The sequence below is a fragment of the Dipodomys merriami genome, unplaced genomic scaffold (genome assembly GCF_024711535.1).
Source record: "Dipodomys merriami isolate MVZ:Mamm:240054 unplaced genomic scaffold, mDipMer1.0.p SCAF_10, whole genome shotgun sequence".
Classification (NCBI taxonomy): domain Eukaryota; kingdom Metazoa; phylum Chordata; class Mammalia; order Rodentia; family Heteromyidae; genus Dipodomys; species Dipodomys merriami.
This window is the reverse complement of record NW_027202271.1, coordinates 26,223,501-26,245,089: the sequence shown is the minus strand read 5'-3', so window position 1 is coordinate 26,245,089 and position 21,589 is coordinate 26,223,501. Positions and strand designations below refer to the sequence as shown.

Genomic DNA, 21,589 nt, shown 5'->3' with positions numbered 1-21,589 from the left:
CAACAACAACAACAACAACTCTGGACAGTGCCCAGGTCATAAGTTCAAGCCCCAGGACTAGCATCAAAAGAATAAAAAGGAAAGGGGCCGGGCGCCTGTGGCTCACACCTGCAATCCTAGCTACTCAGGAGGCTGAGATCTGAGGATTGTGTTCAAAGCCAGCCCGGGCAGGAAAGTCCATGAAACTCATCTCCAAAAAACACTCAGAAAACCGGAAGTGGCACTGTAGCTCAAGTGGCAGAGCGCTCACCTTGAGCAAGAGACAGTGCTCAGGCCCAGAGTTCAAGCCCCACAACCAACAAAAATAAGGAAAGGGAAAGGGGGGAAAAAGGAAAGAAAGAAAAGGAAAGGAAAAAAAGAGAAGGGAAGAGTTCATGATAGTGTTATAATAGCATTAGAAACAATAAATTTAGGGTTTGGGAATATATAGCTCAGTAGTAGAGGGAAATTTTTCCTCTATCTGGGGAATAATGCCTATTTAATAAAACATAATGTATATATCCAAATGAAAATTGAAGTCATGCAATAATATTCTTTAATTCTTGGCTTAAATGACAGGGTTCAAATTTGTCCAAACAAAACATCAACAATAAGGCTGAGGTCAAGAAGTACAACACCTGCCTAGCCCTGATATCAAATCCTGGTACCGCAAAAATAAATAAATAAATAAAATTAAAATAAAAAACAGAGTAACAAATTGGTATCCATCAATATCATTTCAGGATTTGCAGACTCAAGAGTTGCAAACTGACACCTGTGCACCCATGTTCACAGCAGCCAGAAGTAAAGTCACCCAAGTGTCAGTCGACAAATGAATGTATAAGCAAAGAATGATAAACGCCTACAGTCAACCTCACTCAACCTTAACAAGAAAGGAAATCCTGATGTACTTTAGAACATGAATAAACATTGAGGTTACTGTGTTAACTACACTAAGATAATCACAAAAACACAGACACAGTACCCTATGATTTACTCATGGGAGTATCCAAACTGGATAATCTGCAAAGACTAGTCACTGAGTCTAAGACACATTTCAATATTTTGTTCACCATGGAATCCCTAGCACATTGTGAACACTTGGATGATGAATTCAAAGAACTATGCTCACAATTTTACACACACATATACACATATATGCACTCCTCCAATAGCTTCTAGGGAACACTTTGCTGATTACATTTTCAACTCTCTTTAAGTTCAAGATTTTCTAAAAAAGAGGGGGGGGGAGTGGATGGGAATGTGGCTTAGTAGTAGAGTACTTATTTAGCATGTATAAAGCCCTGGGTTTGATTCCTCAGTACCACATAAACAGAAAAGGCCAGAAGTGGCACTGTGGCTCAAGTGGTAGAGTACTAGCCTTCAGCAAAAAGCTTAGGGACAGTGCCTAGGCTCTGAGTCCAAGCCCCAAGACTGGAGGAAAAAAAAAAATCTATTCTTCTGGCCTCCAATTCCCAAATTTATCCTTTTTCTTCAAGACTCTAATTATCTCACTTTGTTTAGCATCTGGAAAAAGAACTGAATACTACAATATATAATTAGTAAATTATTCTTAGCTGGCTGAATCTTGTAGCATCAGTTAGCAATTACAGTCCATAAAATACATATTGAAGCTTGCTGTTTTAAGACTCTAAAAAATAATAAGCCCTATTCTCTCTGTAAACCAAAAGCAGACTTGCATTTAGAAGGCCATTAGGACACTTTTAGCCTATTAGCTCACATGTTAAAAAAAGAAAGAAGTTCCCCCCACAAAAGTTTCACAACCTCCAAATGCTGGAATGTATGACCTAAGATAAGCCAAGAAGAAACTATTGCTAAGAGAAAAGAACAAGTTTCCCTTCTCAAAGAGAAACTTTTCTAGGAGGCCTGGCTGGCCCTCACCCCATGCATCCATCTTATGGCTACCTACACCATGAAGTTCAAATCTCTGGTAAGGTAAAGCAACTTTGTTGTAGCACTCAACATTGTCCAACAGGAATACAATGCAAGCCACATGGAGAATTTTACATTTTGAAAAGTAAAAAAGGTAACTTAATATAAGCTATCATAATGCAGAATAGTATCATTTCAACATATAATCAGCGTTTTTCAATTATTGTGTATATCTTTTTATATTCTTTCTTTCATAGTTAGGTCTTCGAGAGCTGGTGTGTATTTTATCTTTAGGGGCACATCTCGGTTTGGACTGTCCACATTTCTAGGGCTCTGTATCTATACGTGGCCCAAAGCTACTTTGTTGAACCGTAGACTTTTTTATTTTAATTTTATTTTATTGTAAAGATGCTATACTGAGAACCATAGGCTTTTTGTTGGTGGTGGTGGTTGTGGTGCTTAAACTCAGAGCCTGGGTGCTATCCCTGAGCTCTTTTACTCAATGTGAATGTTCTACCAGCAGAAAACTGGAAGTTTCCGGTTTTGTACCGTGATCCTCAAATCTTAGCCTCCTGAGTAGCTAAGATTATAGGCTTGAGCCACCTGTACCTGGTTCATAGACTTTAGTCAGTTAGCTCAAAGCTGTATTACTAATTTTAGTCACATATTATAAGCTCTGATGCTCTTTTCTCTAGGGCTGGGAGCGTAGCTCAGTGTACAGTGCTTGCCAAGCATGCCAAAGCCAAGTTCTGCCACAGCACTGAAAAATAAATCAATCAGCAAGTAAACCAAAGCCATTTGACTAGTCACTGACAGCCAAACTAGCACTAATTAGAATGCTGAAAATAAACCAAAAAAAGTTTATAAACTTTCCCAGCAACATTCCCCTCTACGGAGACACACAGCTCTACTATACACTACAGGTGTGTGACTGAACATGATCAGAAACTTCAAAGTTTCCTTGGTTACACCAAAGGAGCCAGTTTTTGTTTTTTGTTTTTTGTTTTGGGTGGGGTTTTTTTTGGTACCAGTCCTGAGGCTTGAACTTTTGGCTTTTTGGTGGTAAAGTTGAGATAAGAATCTCATGACCTTTCCTGCCTGGACTGGCTTCAAACTGTGATCCTCAGACTTCAGCCTCCTGAGTAGGTAGGATTACCCACTAGGATTAGCCTGAGCCACTGGCAGCTGGCTACAAAACAAACTCTTTCAAGTAAAATCAAAGCAAGATTTTAAATCTGTCCATTTTGTAAGCTTTGAATATATAGTATGTATATATGTAACTAAACTGATTCCTGGTGGCTCACACCTGCAATCCTAGCTACTCAGGAGGCTGAGATTTGAGGATTGGTTCAAAGCAGGCCTGAGCAGGAAAATACTTGAGATTCTTAGCTCCAATTAAGCACCCCCCCCCCCCAAAAAAAAAAAAAAAGAAAGAAAGAAAAGAAAAGCTGGATGCAGACCTGTACTAACCTTGGGCAAAAGAGCTCAGGGACAGAACCCAGGCTCTGAGTTTAAGCCCTAGGATTGGCGCACACACACAAAAATATTACTAAAGGTAAGGACTTCATGTTGTTCATTACTCTGTTGCCAGAGCCTCGGACAGTGTTTGGAACATAGTAGACCCTCAATAAATCATTCACTGAATGAACAAATGAATGAATGAATGATCTTTCTTAAAATGTGGGGGCAAATATGCCTGTAATCCTAGCTACTCAGGAGGCTGAGATCTGAGGATCAAGGCTCAAAGCCAGCTCAAGCATGAAAGTCTGTGAGACTCTTATCTCCAATAAGCCATCAGAAAACCGACTGTGGATCACATGGTAGAATGCTCACCTTGAGCTTGAAGAGCTCAGGGACAACACCCAGGCCCAGAGCTCAAGCCCCACGACCAACAAGAAAAAAAAATGTAGAGGCAAATAAAAGAGAGTGTGTCTAGATAGTAATAGCATCATTCATATCATCCAATTTTAGGTGACTATCACCTGTGGGTTTTTGTAAAGGCTTATGAACTAATTCCGAGACTGTATAGGAGGAAGGTACTTTTGTGTGTAAAGGAAAAATAACAGTACTAACTACTGAACATCCATCCCAAATGGACAGGGATTTCATTCATTCAAGGCATTTATGTGCTAGCTGACCGTGGTACTTCTTGTCTCCATTAAACAAAACAAAGTAATACGTCATCTTTTTTTCCTAAGAAAAGGAATAGAAAACACAAAAAACAAGCCAAGTCCCAGTGGCTCACACCTGTAATCCTAGCTACTCAGAAAGCTGAGATCTGAGGACTGCAGTTCAAAGCCAGCCCGGGCAATAAAGTCTGTGAAACTCTTATCTCCAATAAACTACTCAGAAAAAGCTGGAAGGGCCCTATGGCTCAAGTGGTAGAGTGCTTAGGCTTGAGCACAAAGAGGCACAGGGACAGCACCTAGGCCCCAGGATCGGGGAGAAAATAAAAAAGGTACAGAAGAACCATTCCATCAGCCAGTGAAGTCATCTGAATCTTATGATAAGTATTGTGCTTAAGGCATTAGAGTACGAGTTTCGTGCTCGCTTACTCGGCAGTGTATTCAGCTCTTTGCAGGATCAAGGGCACAGCAGTCTGCCTTAGTCTCATACATCATATAAGAGCCTCTGCATGGATCTACCATATACACTACCATTTTTTTACTATCCTGACTGCAGAGAGACCCTATCACTAGCTGATGGCCTGAGGCCAATAAATTAGGAGTCAAAAGCCTCCACAGGGGCTTTTGCCTTTATATCTAAAAGGGGTTACTTATGTAGGGGAGGTGGGGAAAAGCAAGGGACTCAGAGCTGGTGATCAGACCCTACCAGGAAACAGAAAAAGAATGTTCATAGTATGACAGGCACTGACTGCCAAAGGAAGTCTAAAAAGAATACTGCATTATTGGATATTTTTAGCCTTTCTTTCTGTAAATGTTTTGTGTTACTGCTTTCCAAATAATTCCGAATCTTGCAAGTTAGCCAGAGGAAGAAACATAATAGAGCATATTGCTCACAGAGGAGGCTGGAAGAAGAGTGTCGTTTCCCTTTGAAATTCTGTTTAAAGGAATATGACTCTGAGTCTCCTGTTCACACAAACACAAAATTCCAATGGATTAAGAGTGTAAGAACAGAATAGATCAGTCATGCAGGCAAGATGTGCAAAGCAGCACCTTGCACCAATCAAAGGGACTGCAGAAGTATTTACATGTATACCAATAGCAATTATGGCCAAGATACCTCAAACATTGTAAACTGCTATTCTTCATTCACACCCCAATGATCTACTTCCAAACCTCTGGTAGAAACACTAATAAGAGACTGCAACTCATTAGTGTGGATTCTGGCAATAAAACAACCAAATAAAAGGCCACAAAACTATGCAACAATAATAAGGAGAAATCCCAAATGACAAACAAGGTTGTTATATGGAGTGTCACAGCCTGCCTTATTAAACACTTCTTTAGTGTTTTTAACTTTTGAAAAAGTGTGGGTGATTCAGAACATAATTTCAAGTTTCTTGAAATTTCTAGACTACCACTAAATCAAAAGCAGTGTTCTTATTCCTATTAACTATGAAAGGCTTAGGAGAAGAGGAGATTGTTTGAGCTGAGAGATAAGACATGCTCTCAAATTATACTAATAGTTTTAGGCTATGCAGGCAAATAGAAATGTGTCCTGTATTTAGAGGTCATTTTACTTTGTTGAGAAAACAGAAAAGGCAAGTGGAAAATTACAGAACTGTCGGTGTTTGGGTTCTGCTTAAAACCATGATTAGGTGGGTCCTTTGAAACAGTGAATCCAGACACATGAATTATGAGCATTGTAATAACAATATGTGCAAGCTAGAACTGACATTTTAAGAAACTTCTACTTTAAGGGCATTCATATCTGCAAGGATAAGTAGAATTTTAAAATGCCAAGAAGTAACAAAAAAGGAAGTAGAATTTAAGTCAGATAACCCCAATTCCAGCTGTCTTGGTTATCAAAATGTGAGCCCTTAAGACACAGAACCACCTCTCATTGAGCTCTGGAAGGAGAGAGGGACAGACATAGAGGGGTGGGGGAGGGGTGAGAAGGAGAAAAAGAGAGAGAGGGAAAGGGGGGGAGAGAATCTGAGACAAGATATGTTTGAAAATTATAAAGATCTGATTATTATCTTGCTAGGAAAACAATTCATTCAACACAGTATTCACTGAGCAACAACTGTCAGTCAGGCACTGTTCAGACCTCAAGAACAGACCAATAATATATAACACTTTGCCTCAAGAAGGCTGAGTGCTTGGGCTGGGAAGGTGGCTCAGTGGTAGAGAGCTTGCCTTTCATGCCTGAGGCCCTGGGTTCCACTCCTCAGCACCACATAAGCAAAAAGAAAAAAAGCCGGAAGTGGCGCTGTGGTTCAAGTGGTAGAGCGCTAGCCTTGAGCTGAAGAGCTGAAGGACGGCGCCCAGGCCCAGAGTTCAGGCCCCATGACCGGACCCCAAAAAAAAAAGAAGGCTGAGTGCTGATTTCCTTCTGTCCTACACACTGGTTTTAGTCCTTTAATCTCTGCTTTTTGAGAGAGAGAGAGAGAGAGAGAGAGAGAGAGAGAGAGAGAGAGAGAGAGAGAAAGAGAGAGAGAGAGAAAGAGAGAGAGAAAGAGAGAGAGAAAGAGAGAACAGAGTACAAAAATAAGAAAGAAAATTATACCATTTTCTTGCTTTTGTTTTTTTTATTACAATTAGGGATAAAAGGAAGATAGGGAAGGTCCTCTTTCCTGGTAAGAATGAAAATTTCTCACTTCCAGGAACATTCTTCATCTCTATCCTGATTCAACATAAATGTCTTGCTTTCTCTAGATATTTTCAGGGGTTCTAAAAACCACATTTTCCTAGCTTTTCCACCAGGTGGTACAGCATCAAAAAAAAAATTACTATTATTACTATTATAGGTCATATCACAAACCCAATCCTTCAGGCTTTCTAGAGAAAAGGTGAGTTTCTATCACACTATATAGCAGAAGTGTTTACCTTATTCCTACAATCATAAGCCCAATAAATGAAGGCTTATCTGACCTTACCTTAAAAAAATGTTTTTTAGAACACTTTGCTTTATAAGTTTTACTTCCTTATTCACAAAGCTTATCAGGAACTTAGAAGTTTCATTCAATTCTTTAAATAAACCAAACCCAAACCAATATTCAGATTTTAGAACCCTTTTTCACCTGGCAGATATTCCCAGTAAGTTAAACTCAACACCTGCAATGTGTAATTGCTGGAAGGGGAAATGTACAAGCAGAAAGTATACATTTAGGTTTCAAGTCAGAAACTACTGCTAACTGTCCTGATTGCAGCACCAACTTCAAAAGGCATATAAATGTTGATTTTGTGTGTGTGTGTGTGTGACTATTACCTAAATTAACACAAAACCACTACTTGTATCTAAGTCTAGGAAGACTGTCTTGACCTTTAAAGCCCTCATAAAATTCCTATCTGCTATTCTGGCTCTCCTGAAAGAGAATCTCACACCCAGAAAATCCAAATGTTAGCCAGTTTCTGGAAATTACAAGGCAGCTCTGAAACAGATTTCAAACTAGCACCACAAGCTATTTTCCCCGTTTCAAATGGGAAGAGAAACTTGTGTTGAGAAAATGCAAAATGGACAGAGAAGGGAGGCCTAGTAAGACAGACAAAAGCAAGGTGTAAAGTCCTCGCACCAGGAATTGGGTGTGGAGGTCATCTGTCTTCCCATTCACCCCATTAGTGTACACCCTACTAATTAGAGATCACTCGAGTACAACCTTGAAGTCTGAGAAACATTGAGCACGGGCCAACCACCGCCCCAGAACTTCATTCCCAGGTAAAACCTAAGAGTAATGAAACTTGACTTCTCCCCTGTCCGTTAACGATCCTCTCCCTCTCCTTTGGCAATTCAAGAGGCTGGAAAAGACTAGAGCTTCCAAATCTTAGAAAGCTTAAAAGGTTTGGCAAGGATACCCTAGACAGATTCTCTCCCCATCACCCTTCACCGGACCCCCTGTCTCCCCCCCCCAAAAAAAAAACCCTCATCATCCCTTCTTGAACGGTTTGTCTACTTCTAGCCTCCAGCACTGTCTGATAGAAACGTTTGGTGAGCGCCTGCAGCGTTTGAAGAGCAACAAGTTTGTTCCAGTACAGCTCTCCCTCATCTGCTGTGAGCTTGGCCGGCTTGGCCGGGCTCCCGGGTACGGCTCGCAGGCCGTGGGTTCAAACCTCAGAGGTCCGGCCCAGAGTGCCCCGTTTGGAAGGCTTCTCAAGTTTAAAAAAAAAAAAAAAAAAGGCTACTCACGATCTGGAAACTGGCACACGTTCCCTCCCCATCTTCCCCCCAGTCATGCTTCCCACGGCATGCTTCCTCCAAAAAAGGAAGAAACCGACCTAAAGCTCGGCCCTGGCCGCTAGTCACCTCCCGAACCTCGGGAGCCTGTGGGCAAAACCCGCCGGCTTTGCAGGGAACCCACGATCTTCGGTCTGGCCACCTAGATTGATCTCTTATGTACTTTCCGTGAGCTGTGACTACGATCGGGGCCCGCGTGGACCTCCGTCCCCCTCCCCCGCCAGCGTGCCCGGAGCAGGGTGGAGGGGAAGGCGGGGTGTCAGGTCACCCCGACTCTCACACGGCCCCTCCAGACACGGCCGCGTCCTCGCAGGGAGGGCGGGCGCGGGGACCGCTGACCCCGCAGGGACGCGATGGGGGGGGGGGGGCGGGGGGCGCAGGGACAGTGGCCCTGGGACGCCGCCTGGCTCTCGGAACTGCTCCCAGCCGCTGGAGCCCCCGGGCGAAGCCGCGGAGGCCATCTGGCGCGCAAGGCGAAGGCGGCGGCGGCGGCGGGCCCTCCGCCTCCCCGCGCTTCCTCCGCCGTTCTCCGCCTTCCCTGGCCCCGGGCGCCCCGCGTCCACAGGAACAGGCTCCGAGCTCGTTCCCGCGACCCCAAGGCGCAGAAGCAGCCCCTTCCCGGCCACCGCTGTCCCCGCGAGCATCCCCAGCGCGCCGCGCACGGACACGTGGAGCCAGGGACCCGGACCCCGGGAGCGAGGGCGCGCCGCCCACTCACTTGCTGGCCGGCGCGGGGCTTGCCCTGGGGCGCTCTCCTGAAGAAGGAGGTCCTGGCGGTGAAGAAGAAGTCCTCGGCGTCCTCCTCCAGGCTGCTGTAGCCGCTGCTCATGCTGCTGGTGCCGTCGCGCGCCGGCGGCCTTCCCGGGGCGCAGCCAGACAGGCACGGGGTGCGACGCCCGGCCGCCCCGCGAGGTTCCCGGCGAGCGGCCCCGAGCCGCCCGCGGGCCGTCCTGCTGCAGCTGCGGCCGCCGCTCAACCCGCCGTCCCGGCTCCTCCCGAAGTTTCCCCGCCCGGCTCCCAGACGCTGCGCGGCCCCGGTGCGCCGGCAACCACACCCCCGCCCGGCTCCCGAGGCCACACCCCGTACCCTGTGGTCACGCCCCTTAAGGCTCCCGAGACCACGCCCTCGTGCTTTACAGCCACGCCCCGTCCGGCTGCAGAGGCCACGCCCCTCCTGGCCGGGTTCCGGCTCCTCCCACGTGGCCGCAGGTGAGCGCTCCCGGCTGCAGTTCTGCAGAACCCGGGAAGTTCGGTCGATGGATGACTGTGCACGCCGGAGCTGCGTGTGTCCTCCCAGCCTCCTGGAAATGGCAGATTCCTGCGCGACTTGACCACCCTCCCTCTCTTCCCCCTACTCGCCTGCACTAGCTAAAGTTTGGGGGAGGGCGGGAGCAGGGGTATTGTAGGACGGAGCCCTGGCAACCCCCAGGCCCGTGTACGCCCTGTAGCAACAATTTCTGCTGGGCCCCAGCAGCTCGCCCCTCTGATAGTAGAGATAAGGGGCAGGAACAGGGGGGAGGAGTAACAACTGGATTGAGTTTCTTATTCAAACGAAAACATCCTTTCTGGTCATTAGTTTGAGGTCCTGTATTAGATCCTTCTTTCTAGAGAAAGCTCATTCCTGAAAGATTCTGACCAAGGTGGTTATGATTTTAGAGGCCATTTGATACAGGGGAGAGTGGGCTAGTTTCAAAGTCCCAGGACAATAGAGTACTAATTAACTTAAATCTGATTTATAAATGTTCCCTTCTACTGTCAGCTAGCTGCTCAAGATCACTTTCAGGGGTGGTGAAATGGTAGGGGATAAGGAATCAGGGAATTCTGCCTCCTCACATAAAAAAAAAAAAAGTTGGGGGCTGGGAAGGTAGTTCAGTGATAGAGTGCTTGCCTTGCATGCATGAAGCCCTGGGTTCGATTCCTCAGCACCACATAAGCAGAAAAAAAAACTGGAGCTGGTGCTGTAGCTCAAATGGTAGAGGGCTGGCCTTGAGCTGAAAAGCTGAGGGACAGTGCCCAGCCCCAGAGTCAGGCCCCAGGACTGACAAAAAATAAATAAAAATAAAAAGTTCTCATTTTTCTAGAATTATTCCAGTCAGCTTATCCTCTTTTAAAATGTCATTTTTTCCTTCAAACCACTTTTTGCACCTTGCTGTGACTGGGTTGATTTAAATCCTAGTAATTCCTTTCACAGGTATTGATTGATTGAAAGCAGACTGAAAGTTTCAGCTCTACTGTGGTATGCTAGATTCAGCACACATTTCATTGGGGGAGGAGAAGGGTGAGAGAGGGTTAAAAAAAGAGAAAGTTTTAACTCCTAAAGTTGTTTTCCTCAAAACAACTCTACAAAGTAGGTAGTACTATTTTGTGCCAGATTTATGCATAGAGCAGCAGCTGAGAGTAGCAATAAAAGACAAGGCTGGGACTACTCTGGGCTGCTCCAAAGGTCTTCCTATAAATCTGGGCTTCTGGGCTCATTGCTCCATTGGCAGTCAGCCACGCTCATTTGCAAAATAGTGGGAGGAAGAGCTGGACCAAAGATGACTGGAAAAGCAAAGAATTAACTCATGTGTAAACCCAAGGTGGTGCTGTACACCTGCAATCACAGCACATATATGGGAGCTAAGAGGATCATAACTTGGAGGCCAGCCTGGGCTATATAGCAAAACTTTGCCTAAAACACACACACATACACACACACACACACACACACACACACACACACACACACACACACACACACACACACACACACACACAAGAATTGGGGCAAACCGGCTCTGCCTTCCTTCAGGCTTACACACACATCTAGCTTGCAAAATATGACTCACAACTCCAGCAGGGCCTTACAGTTCCAGCCTATTTTATATATGCTGTAGTAAAGGCTTATCCCAACCACAGAGCTACTGAATGATTAGAAACCAGGAATTCTGTCTCCATTGTTCCACTCAGGCCAACCTGATCCCTGTCAGTGGCTTGTATGGGAATAGTTCAATTACAAAGGTAAAAAATGTTTCCTACTTCTATTATTTCTTTATTGAAAAGAGATTAGGTTTCATTAACACAATCCTTATTCAATATGCCAATCTATGAATGTGTAGGTAAAAGAATCTAAAGAACTTGTTTTTTATAGTCAGCTCAGCCAAAATAAATTATTTTGAATTCTTAGAGGAAAAATATGAAATGGAAAAATATATTTGAAGTGTTTCCACCACATCCTAAGAATAATTTTTCATATTATTTTTGAGTTCTAATTTTGGTACTTGTCAGCACATCATCAGATCAGTCATTATAAAAAAGATGATTAGGGAAAAAAAGGATGATTAGGAAGGGTCAGGACTGTAATTCAATGGTAGAGCACCCTGAGTCTGATCCCTAGCACCAAAAACAACAGGAAATAATGAAGTAGAGGCACTACTTTTAAGTGGTGGGAAGTAGGATTGACATTCTACTTCCTAAAAGAAGCATAATAATCAAATTTCTATATTTCTCTTACAGCATTTTAATAAAAGCATGGGCCTAAAATTTGACTTGTGAAATTAGCATTTGTGGAAATTCAAACCACTGTCTTAAACAACTAGACATTTAGTTCAGTTTTGAAAGGAGCTATTGTTAAACACAAAATTGATTTTAGAAATGGAGTCTGTCACCAAAAATTGTCCACAAGAGCCACTTGATTTAGAATTATAGTCTAGTAAGCTCTTTTTTTTTTTTTTTTGGTCGTTCACAGGGCTTGAAATTTGGGCCTGGGCACTGTCCCTCAGCTCTTCAGCTCAAGGCTAGTGCTCTACCTCTTGAGCTACTGCGTCACTTCTGGTTATCTGAGTGGTTAATTGGAGATAAGAATCTCATGGACTTTCCTGCTCAGGCTAGCTTTGAACTGCAATCCTCAGATCTCAGCCTCCTGAGTAGCTAGGATTATAGGCATGAGCCACTGGCACCCAGTTATAAGCTCTTATTTCTATGTTACATATATCGAAAACTTAGTAAACTGTTGGTAAATGTTGTAAACACACAAACATTTATCATTTTAATTACTCTGCACAGCTGATCATTTCCTTTAGACTAATGAAAAGCTGAGGCTTTATTACAATTTTGTATGTATTGTGCCATTACCAGGGCTTGAACTCAGGGCCTGGATGTTATCCCTTATTGTTTATCACCCAAGACTGGTGCTCTACCACTTGAGTCCTAGCTCCACTTCTGGCTTTTTGCTGGTTAATTGGAGATAAGAGTCTCGTGGATTTTCCTGCCCAGTTTAGCTTCAAACATCAGTCCTTAGTCCTCAGATCTTAGGCTCCTGAACAGAATTACAGGAGTGAGACACCAGCTCCCATACACATATCACATAGACAAGTATCTATATCATATATATATATATATATATATATATAGCATTTTTAAAAATTGATGTGCCAGGGATCAAAATAACTCCACAAGCATCCTACCACTGAGCTACATCCCCAGATAAAAGTTTTAACCTGGCTTGCTCAAACAATTGAGAAAGAAATCATTTCCTCAATGTGATTATCGATTAAAAAGTTTGGCTCATATTCAGATTTCTTAAGTACTATATATCTAAGTTGACAAGTAATAGAAACAAATATAAAAAATGGAGGGAGTCGCCGGGCGCTGGTGGCTCACGCCTGTAATCCTAGCTACTCAGGAGGCTGAGATCTGAGGATCGCGGTTCAAAGCCAGCCCGGGCAGGAGAGACCGTGAGACTCCTATCTCCAATAAACCACCAGAAAACCGGAAGTGGCGCTGTAGCTCAAGTGGTAGAGCGCTCGCCTTGAGCTGAAGAGCTGAGGGACAGCGCCCAGGCCCAGAGTTCAAGCCCCACGGCCGACAAAAAAAAAAAAAAAATGGAGGGAGTGAAGAGTACAGCTTAGTGATAGCTTGTCTAGCATGTTCTAGGCCCTGAGTTCCAACACCATAAAAAAAGAAAAGAAAAAACTTTAGACATAACCCATCCTTAGACTAAAAACATTTTAAAATAAAAATATTCCTTTGTCAACTTGTCCTGATAAAGGTAATGCATCACCAAAAAAAAATGCCTGTAAGTACTTTTAACACATACACACACACACATTGAAGCAAAGAAAGGACTAGGAAGCAAATTTCCAACATGAATGACACAGAGTTGATATACTTAAAATACAAAAAGCTATGAAATCGACCAGAACATTGAGCATCTTTAATAGAAAAATAAGCAAAAGACAGGGCAAGTAGTCCATAAAGGGAAAATTCCAGAACTGGATACCATAGTGAATACCTGTAATCCTAGTTACTAAAGAGACTAAGACGATAATCTTGAGTTCAAAGCCCAGCCTGGGTGACATAGTAAGAAGTCACCAAAAAAAAAGAAAAAAAACCCATAAAAAACGTAGTCACTCATGCATTAAAGCATTCACACAGTCAACAAATATGTTACATTTATACATTTATGCAATATTAACATGCTGTCTGCCAGATACTGACTGGTCTTAACATAAAGGATATCTCAGTGCACAAAACAGACTTTTTTTTTTTCTGGTCCTGGGGCTTGAACTCTGGGTTTGGGTGCTGTCCTCGAGCTCCTACTTGCTCAAAGCTAGCACTCTACCACTTGAGCCACAGTGACACTTCTGACTTTTTCTGTAGTTAATTGGAGATAAGTCTCACCGACTTTCCTGCCCAGGCGGGCTTCGAACTGTGATCCTCAGATCTCAGCCTCCTGAGTAGCTAGCAATAGAGGTGTGAGCCACTGGTGCCCCACTAAAAAATGTTTTGTTATAATGGGGTTTATATTTTAGTAGGTGTTAGCCAGGTGCCAGTGGCTCATGCCTATAATCCTAGCTACTCAGGAGACTGAGATCTGAATATCTTGGTTCAAAGCCATTCCTGGAAGACAAATCTGAGAGACTTATCCCCACAATTAACCAGCAAACACTAGAAATGGAGTTGTGGCTCAAGTTTCAGGTTAGAGCAAAAGAGGTAAGGGACAGGGCCCAGGCCCTGAGTTCAAGCTCTGTTGTATCAGGGGAAAAAAAAATTGTGTGTGTGTGTGTGTGTGTGTGTGTGTGTGTGTGTATTGGAGTTGTAGGAGACAGAGAAAAAAATATCTATCATGAAGAGCTGATACAGTGTTTGATATAAAGTAGTTACTGAAAGTTTCGCCAAAAAGATTACATTGGAGCAAATATGTGTAGGAGCTGAAGGAGCTAGCCCTGTAGATCTGTGTCAGAAATACTTTTCAGAGAAAAGCGAGAGAAGGGATGGATGGGTTAGGAGCAATGGGTGACAATGTTGTCAGACACCTTGTACTCATGTATTGTTTTGTAGAATGGGAACTTCTTTGTACAACTACTTAAAGATAATAATATGTATATATAAATATATATATATATGTATATATAAAATGTTAGACCAGTCAGCAAGTTTCAGAAAATGTATCTTAATCCTATATATAATGAAAACTCAAGTGAATGAAGCAACAAGATCCATATTTCACTCATAAGACCAACAGACATTTTGTAAAGCAGATTATGAAATAGTGTGCATATGATCATTTATGTGTAAAACAACTATGGGCAATATTCTTTTTTTTTTATTGTCAGTCGTGGGGCCTGAACTCTGGGGCTGGGCACTGTCCCTCAGCTCTATATAGCTCAAGGCCAGTCCCCTACCATTTGAGCTACAGCACCAGTTCCAGTTTTTTCTGCTTATGTGGTGCTGAGGAATCGGACCCAGGGCCTTATGCATGCAAAGCAAGCACTCTACCACTGAGCCACCTTCCCAGCCTGGTAATATTCTTAAGTATGCCAAGTACTAAGACAAATTATCAGGGGTATTTATCCTAAAGGTCACCTTGACAGACAATTATTACCTTGATATTCTAGTTGAGGGGAAAAGTAATGACTTGTGGGTCTGACAGACGTGTGTGAATGACAACCTGTTATTTATTCTTGTGTAACCTTTCTTGTTTTTGTGGTACTAGAGTCTGAATCCATGGCCTCATGTTTGCTAGGCAAATGTTCTATCACTTAGTCATGCTTCCGCTCTTTTTTGTACTGGTTATTTTGCAATAAGGTCTCACTTGCTGCCTGGGTGCATACCAGGACCACAATCCTCCTGTTTTAGGATTCCTGTTGTAGCTGGGATGAAAGATACCACACTATCACACTCAGATTCTGCAGTGAGATGGAGTCTCAAGGATTGTGTGACTCTTAATAATTTAATTAGCTAATCTATGACACAGGCTTATCATCCATCAAAGGGGAACAGCAATACCTCTGTTTTACTTTCTCTTGTTAACTGTGAGGATTTAGTAACAGAAATCATGTAAAGCTCTGGGCAGAGAGCAGGCAGGGCTGAACAAATATTAGTCTTCATTACCCAACTGGTTACCCTTGGTGCACACTCAGTATTCACATCCCATTTCTCCCCTGTAAACTAAACAATGGCTTTAGTCTAAGAATCTGCCCCTGGGTAAGAGATCCATCCATCCCCAGCTTAGGGGTGGGGCCTACTGCTCAGAGACAGCTGTAGTGGTGGAATTGCCCCTTAGGGATGCTTTAGGTATAGGCAAATCTCCAGAGCCAACCCCTGAGACACTAAACAGAGGAGAAAATTAACTGAAGGGCTTTAGGGAAAGCTTTAGGGGAAAGTTTCCTAGCCTTGAAAAATGACCTTCTCCACACCAAAAACAAAACAAACAAAAAACACCTGTCTTTTCTTCCATTAGACTCTGAATGCCTGAGTGTGGCACCTAGGAATTTTAGAACTGTATCAAGGACAAAACTGATACTGTGAATTTGGCAGGGATGAACAAGTCAAGCATCCTTCATGAGTCTTTGTTTTTTGTTTGGTCCGGTCGTGGGGCCTGAACTCTGGGCCTGGGCGCTGTCCCTCAGCTCTTCAGCTCAAGGCTAGCGCTCTACCACTTGAACCACAGCGCCACTTCCGGCTTTTTTTTTCTGCTTATGTGGTGCTGAGAAATCGAACCCAGGGCCTCATGCATGCAAGGCAAGCACTCTACCACTGAGCCACCTTCCCAGCCCTGGTTTGTTTTGGTTTTGTGCTAGTACTGGGGCTTCAACCCAGGACCTGAGCACTGTCCTTTAGCTTTTTCACTCAACTCTAGCACTCTACCACTTGAGCCACACATCTACTTCTGGCTTTTTGCTGGTTAATTGTAGATAAGAATCTCATGGACTTTCCTGACCACACTAGCTTTGAGCTTGAATCCAGATCTCAGCCACTTGAGTAGCTAGGTGCCCAGCAATTTGTGAGTCTTTGAATTAACCAAATTCAAAGCTACCTTGATTAAGTCTTATTACATGAGACATTATTTTTCTTAGCCAGCATTGACCTGTTGTCCTGGTTACTCCCATGTGTTGGGATGCATGTAGCATGTCTGGGTTCAGTGTCTCTTCTGTTTGATCAGTCCTATGGCTTTGACTATCTGCCTAGTAACTTGCATTTTGTTCATGACAGTGACAAATATAAGCAATACAAAAACTGAAAGGTAGTATGTTTGGTAATTAAGTAGGAGAGCTCAGAAATCAGACTGCTTGTGTTCAAATGCAGGCTAAGACTTTGTGAGCCAGAGTAAATTACCTAACCTGTCTAAACCTCAGTTCTTTCTAGAAACTGGGGGGAATAGTAGAACTTATCTTGTAGGATTCTTAGAGGAATTAAATGAAACAAGGCATGTAGAATATTGTGCCTGGCACACAATACAAGCTCAATTCACATGATTTGCAAATACAGTTACGTATAAGGGGAATATTTCTACATTGAAGTACATCTTCAGAACCCCCCAAAAAAATTGTGCCTCCTATTAATCTGGATTAGGAAAAGAAATGGTCTAGCCCATTGCTAGATTTTCCGCTCAAGATAACCTTGACCTGAGCTGAAATATTTCAATGCAGGACACTGTCTGGTGTGAGTATTTAAAAATGAGCCCCATGGTTTGAGACTGAGGTTCCAGTACATTTCAGCAGGTTTCATCTCTTACAGTGATAAGAACTGGCTGTACAGTGATAAGAACTGGCTGAGGGAAAACACCTATCTCATTTTTTTTTTTAAAAAAAAAGCTCTTTGATTATAGCTGGGCTCCAGTGGTTCACGTCTGTTATCCTAGCTACTCAGGAGGCTGAGATCTGAGGATCATGGTTCTAAGCCAGCCCAGGCAAAAATGTCCCTGTGAGACTCTTATCTGCAATTAACCACTCAAAAACCAAAAGCAGTGCTGTGGTTCAAGTTGGTAGACTACTAGTCTTGAGCACAAAGAAGCTCAGGGACAGCACCCAGGCCCTGAGTTCAAGCCTCACAGCTAACAATTTTTTTAAAATTCCATGATTTTTTTTTGGGGGGGGGGGAGTCCGGTCATGGGGCCTGAACTCTGGGCCTGGGCGCTGTCCATCAGCTCTTCAGCTCAAGGCTAGTGCTCTACCACTTGAGACACAGTGCCACTTCCAGCTTTTTTCTTTTTGCTTATGTGGTGCTGAGGAATCGAACCAGGGCCTCATGCTTGCAAGGCAAGCGCTCTACCACTGAGCCACCTTCCCAGCAATTCCATGATTTTTATAACACTAAATCATGTCACTTTTTCTATCAGACCCAGAAAGCTTTGACAGTAATAGCAACTCTCAAATGGTAATTACGTATCTCCTTTAAAAGACAAACAAAACAGAGTGTTGGAAGTGGCCCATTTTAACAGGTTGCAATGGTGTGAATAAAGGAGGAAAACAAGCATTTCTATATCTAATTTTGTTTTTCCATAGAAAGCTAAAGAAAGGGGCTGGGAAGGTGGCTTAGTGTTAGAGCACTTGCCTTGCATGCATGAGGCCCTGGGTTAGATTCCTCAGCACCACATAAGTAAAAAGAAAAAAGCTGGAAGTGGCACTGTGGCTCAAGTGGTAGAGCGCTAGCCTTGAGCTGAAGAGCTGAGGGACAGCGCCCAGGCCCAGAGTTCAGGCCCCACGACCGGACCCAATAAATAAATAAATAAATAAAACTTAATTGGAAGGGTTGTTCCTCAAATAGTTAAGGATTTTACTGGGTAAACAAATTTTGTTTGCACTTAGAAAAGTAATAGCTTATTCATGCCCAATAAAAGAAACCCTGGGGAAGGAAGGACTAAAGCAGTTAATGTGGGGCTTTTTTGGTTTTTGTGTGGGTCCTGCGGCTGGCACTCAGGAGCTAGGCACTGTTCCTGAGCCATTTTGCTCAAAGCTAGCATTCTACCACTTAAGCCGCAGCTCCATTTTCATCTTTGTTAAAATCGAGTGATTAATTGCAGATAGCATCATGGGCTTTCCTTCCTGGACTGTCTTTGAAACATGATCATCAGATTCCAGTCTCCTTAGTGGCTAGCTCATTGGCTGAGCCACAAGTGCCTAGCTAGATTCTCAGAGTTTTAAAAATAAGAGAAATATTATTATTATTATTCAATTGGTCAGGACATTGAAGGTACCAATATCTATTGATTTTTTTAAAAAATTGTTTATAAGCACGTGCGCCTAGATAGCCGAAGCTGGCCATGAATTTACAGTCATCCTACCTCAGCTTTCCAAGTGCTGGGATTACAGGTGTGAACCACCATACCTAGCTTTCCAATATTTCTTTTAATTCATTCTTCCAATTAATTTCAGCTCTTCCCATTTCTATGCATCTGCTAAGTGTTGTTAGCTCTCTGGCCCTTCTATTGAATATACTGGATGCAGATAAGGAAAACTTTTGCTTTGGGATAGTTGTCCCAGCCAGGCCTCTAACCAGCAAAGCTGGGTCTGGCATGTGAATGTTGTCCTCGGTGAGAGGAGTTGCCATCCACTTGCCAGTGGTATCTGAAAGGATCCTGTTATAACCTAGGAAGAAGAAAGACACATATTCTGACAATTTAGGTGGTGATTTAAACTCATCTCAAGGGGCTGGGAGATGGAGGGAGACGTGGAACATGTGCTGTGGCTAAATATAGAAGCTTTATCACAGACATAAGGTGTGTATCTGATGACTGTGTCTCAATAAATGTTACTTTCACACAGAACCCACTAATCCTGACTTTGCCATCTGTGTCTTCTGACAGCAGCTTTAGGCAAGCTGAGTTTTTTGGTTCATTTTTTTTGTTTGTTTGCTTATTGGTTTTTTTAAAAATAGATCCTTCTTCATAATAGGCATATAATGATGGTTGTAGAATTTGTATACATGCAGTTTAAAACTTAAAGAGGGCTGCATAAATTGTCTATATCAAAGGAAAGGAGGACTAGAGACAGGTCAGTAGCAGATCACTTGGTTTGGACAAGCCAAGGCCTGGGTGGCATTCTAGCATGGGTGAGGGGGAAATAAGAAGAGAAGGAGAGCTGGTACTGGTGACTTTCTTCTATAATCCTAGCTACTCAAGAAGCTGAGATCTGAAGATCACGGTTCAAAGCCAGCCCAGGCAGGAAAGTCTGTAAGACTCTTATCTCCAATTAACCACCAGAAAACCAGAAATGGCACTGTGGCTCAAAATGGTTGAATGCTAGTCTTGAGAGAAAAAAAAAGCCAAGGGACAGCACCCTGGCCCTAAGTTCAAGCCCCAGTACTGGCACAAAAAGAAAGAGAGGAAAGAGAGAAGGAAGAGAAGGAGGGAGGGCGGGAGAGAGGGAAGAAGAGAGGAAGGGAGAGAAAAGAAAAGAATCAAAAGAGAGAAAAACATTGACCAGATAGGTAAAGGCTGAAGTCTTGAAAGAGAGGCTAAGGAGATTTGGATCCTACTAGAGTCAGGGCATGACAAGAAGGACAATGTCAAGGGGGGCAGTAGGGGAGGCCAGAGTATATGGGGCTGTGTCGTAACTCCATGGAAAAGAGCAGACAAACAAGCTATGACTACAGCTTGTGTAACTTCCTGTGGTGCAGCAAAGCCCAGTACAGTGCAGCGGGTGGGTGCTGGGTACATGTTGGGAAATCCAATCCCATGTTCTTGAACTTTGCTAATCGTTGATAGCTGCTGTCAAAAACAAACAACTTTCTTCCCCCACTACACTCCCTATGTGATAGAGCCTGCAGAGGTAGAAAAGAAATAAAATATTCCTTCCACCCTCCTGCTTTAGTGGATGGGGCCGTATTAGTTAAACTTGTCAGAGGTGGCCTTAAGAAGAAAAGGGGTTGTTACAGCTCCACTTTATAATACTGGAGGCCCAAAGTGGTGGATATTCCCCATGCTGAGCTACAACTTAACCAAGGGTGGAGAAGGAGGTTTTGGACTGCAGAGGGTAGCTCTAAGTCATGTGGAGGAGACTAGGAAGTACATGATAAATAAAGGTCATCTAGTAAGATTTGTCAGGCAGTCTGCTGGGCTGATTAAGAGGTAGGTAGGGGTAGAGAAAATATTCTTCCTGGTACAGGTGAGGGCACCTTTACAAAGAGACAATTCCTTTTGTGTTTTGGGGTGCTGGGACCCCACTCCAGAAACTGCGTATACTAAGCATGCAATGCACCATCCAGCCACATCCCCAGTCCCTTCGGTACACAAGTCTGTGCTCAACTGAAGCTCAATGCACGGTTCTGCAGGTATGTTCAGCTCAAAATAACCCTCACAGCCAAGAGGCCAATTTTGGAAGGCTACTCCATGTTTTGCAGTAAAGCATTGAAAACAATAGAACCACCAGAACTCTCTAGAAGTTGGGGCCATTCCTTTTTACTTCCTCAGTCTGCTGCTATCAGAAACCAAAGAACAATTTTATTCAGATTTGCTATGGGAAGTTCTAAATTTTAAGCTTAGGAATTCCTTTAAGAGGAAAAGTACTTATATTGTAATTATAGGAATTTATACTCACCTTTCCAGGTACATTGGATATTCAGGCTGTATTGGCAATTTCTTTAAAACACAAAAGGGAAAGGGCAGTGGTGGCTCATGCCTGTAATCCTAGCTACTCAGGAGGCTGAGATCTAAGGATTACAATTGGATCCTGCTTGGGCAGGAAAATAGGTGAGACTCTTATCTCCAATTAGCCACCTGAAAACTGGAAATGGTGGGTCTGGGAAGGTGGCTCAGTGGTAGAGTACTTGCCTTGCATGCATGAGGCCCTGGGTTCGATTCCTCAGCACCACATAAGCAAAAAGAAAAAAGCCGGAAGTGACGTTGTGGCTCAAGTGGTAGGGCACTAGCCTTGAACTGAAGAGCTGAGGGACAGCGCTCAGGCCCAGAGTTCAGGCCCCCACAACTGGACCAAAAAAAGAAAAAAAAGAAAACTGGAAATGGTGGCATGGCTAAAGGTGGTAGAGTACTAGCCTTGAGTGAAAAAGCTCAGGGATAGCATCCAGGCCCTTAGTTCAAGCCCCATGATGAACACCCCCCCATCCCCCATCCCCACAGCTGCAAAAAAAAAGAGCCCAA

The 21,589-nt window shown here is 43.4% G+C and overlaps 1 protein-coding gene across 1 annotated transcript in view; it reads right to left on the bottom strand.

Moving 5' to 3' along the window:
- Rassf3 (Ras association domain family member 3) overlaps positions 1-9,252 on the bottom strand; it is a 73,987-nt gene extending 64,735 nt beyond the window's left edge. Inside the window, exon 1 of the mRNA XM_069988027.1 lies at positions 8,948-9,252. Coding sequence (XP_069844128.1) covers positions 8,948-9,058 — 111 coding nt within the window. The 5' untranslated portion in view covers positions 9,059-9,252. The remainder of the gene's footprint in view (positions 1-8,947) is intronic.
- Between the last annotated feature and the right edge of the window lie 12,337 nt (positions 9,253-21,589).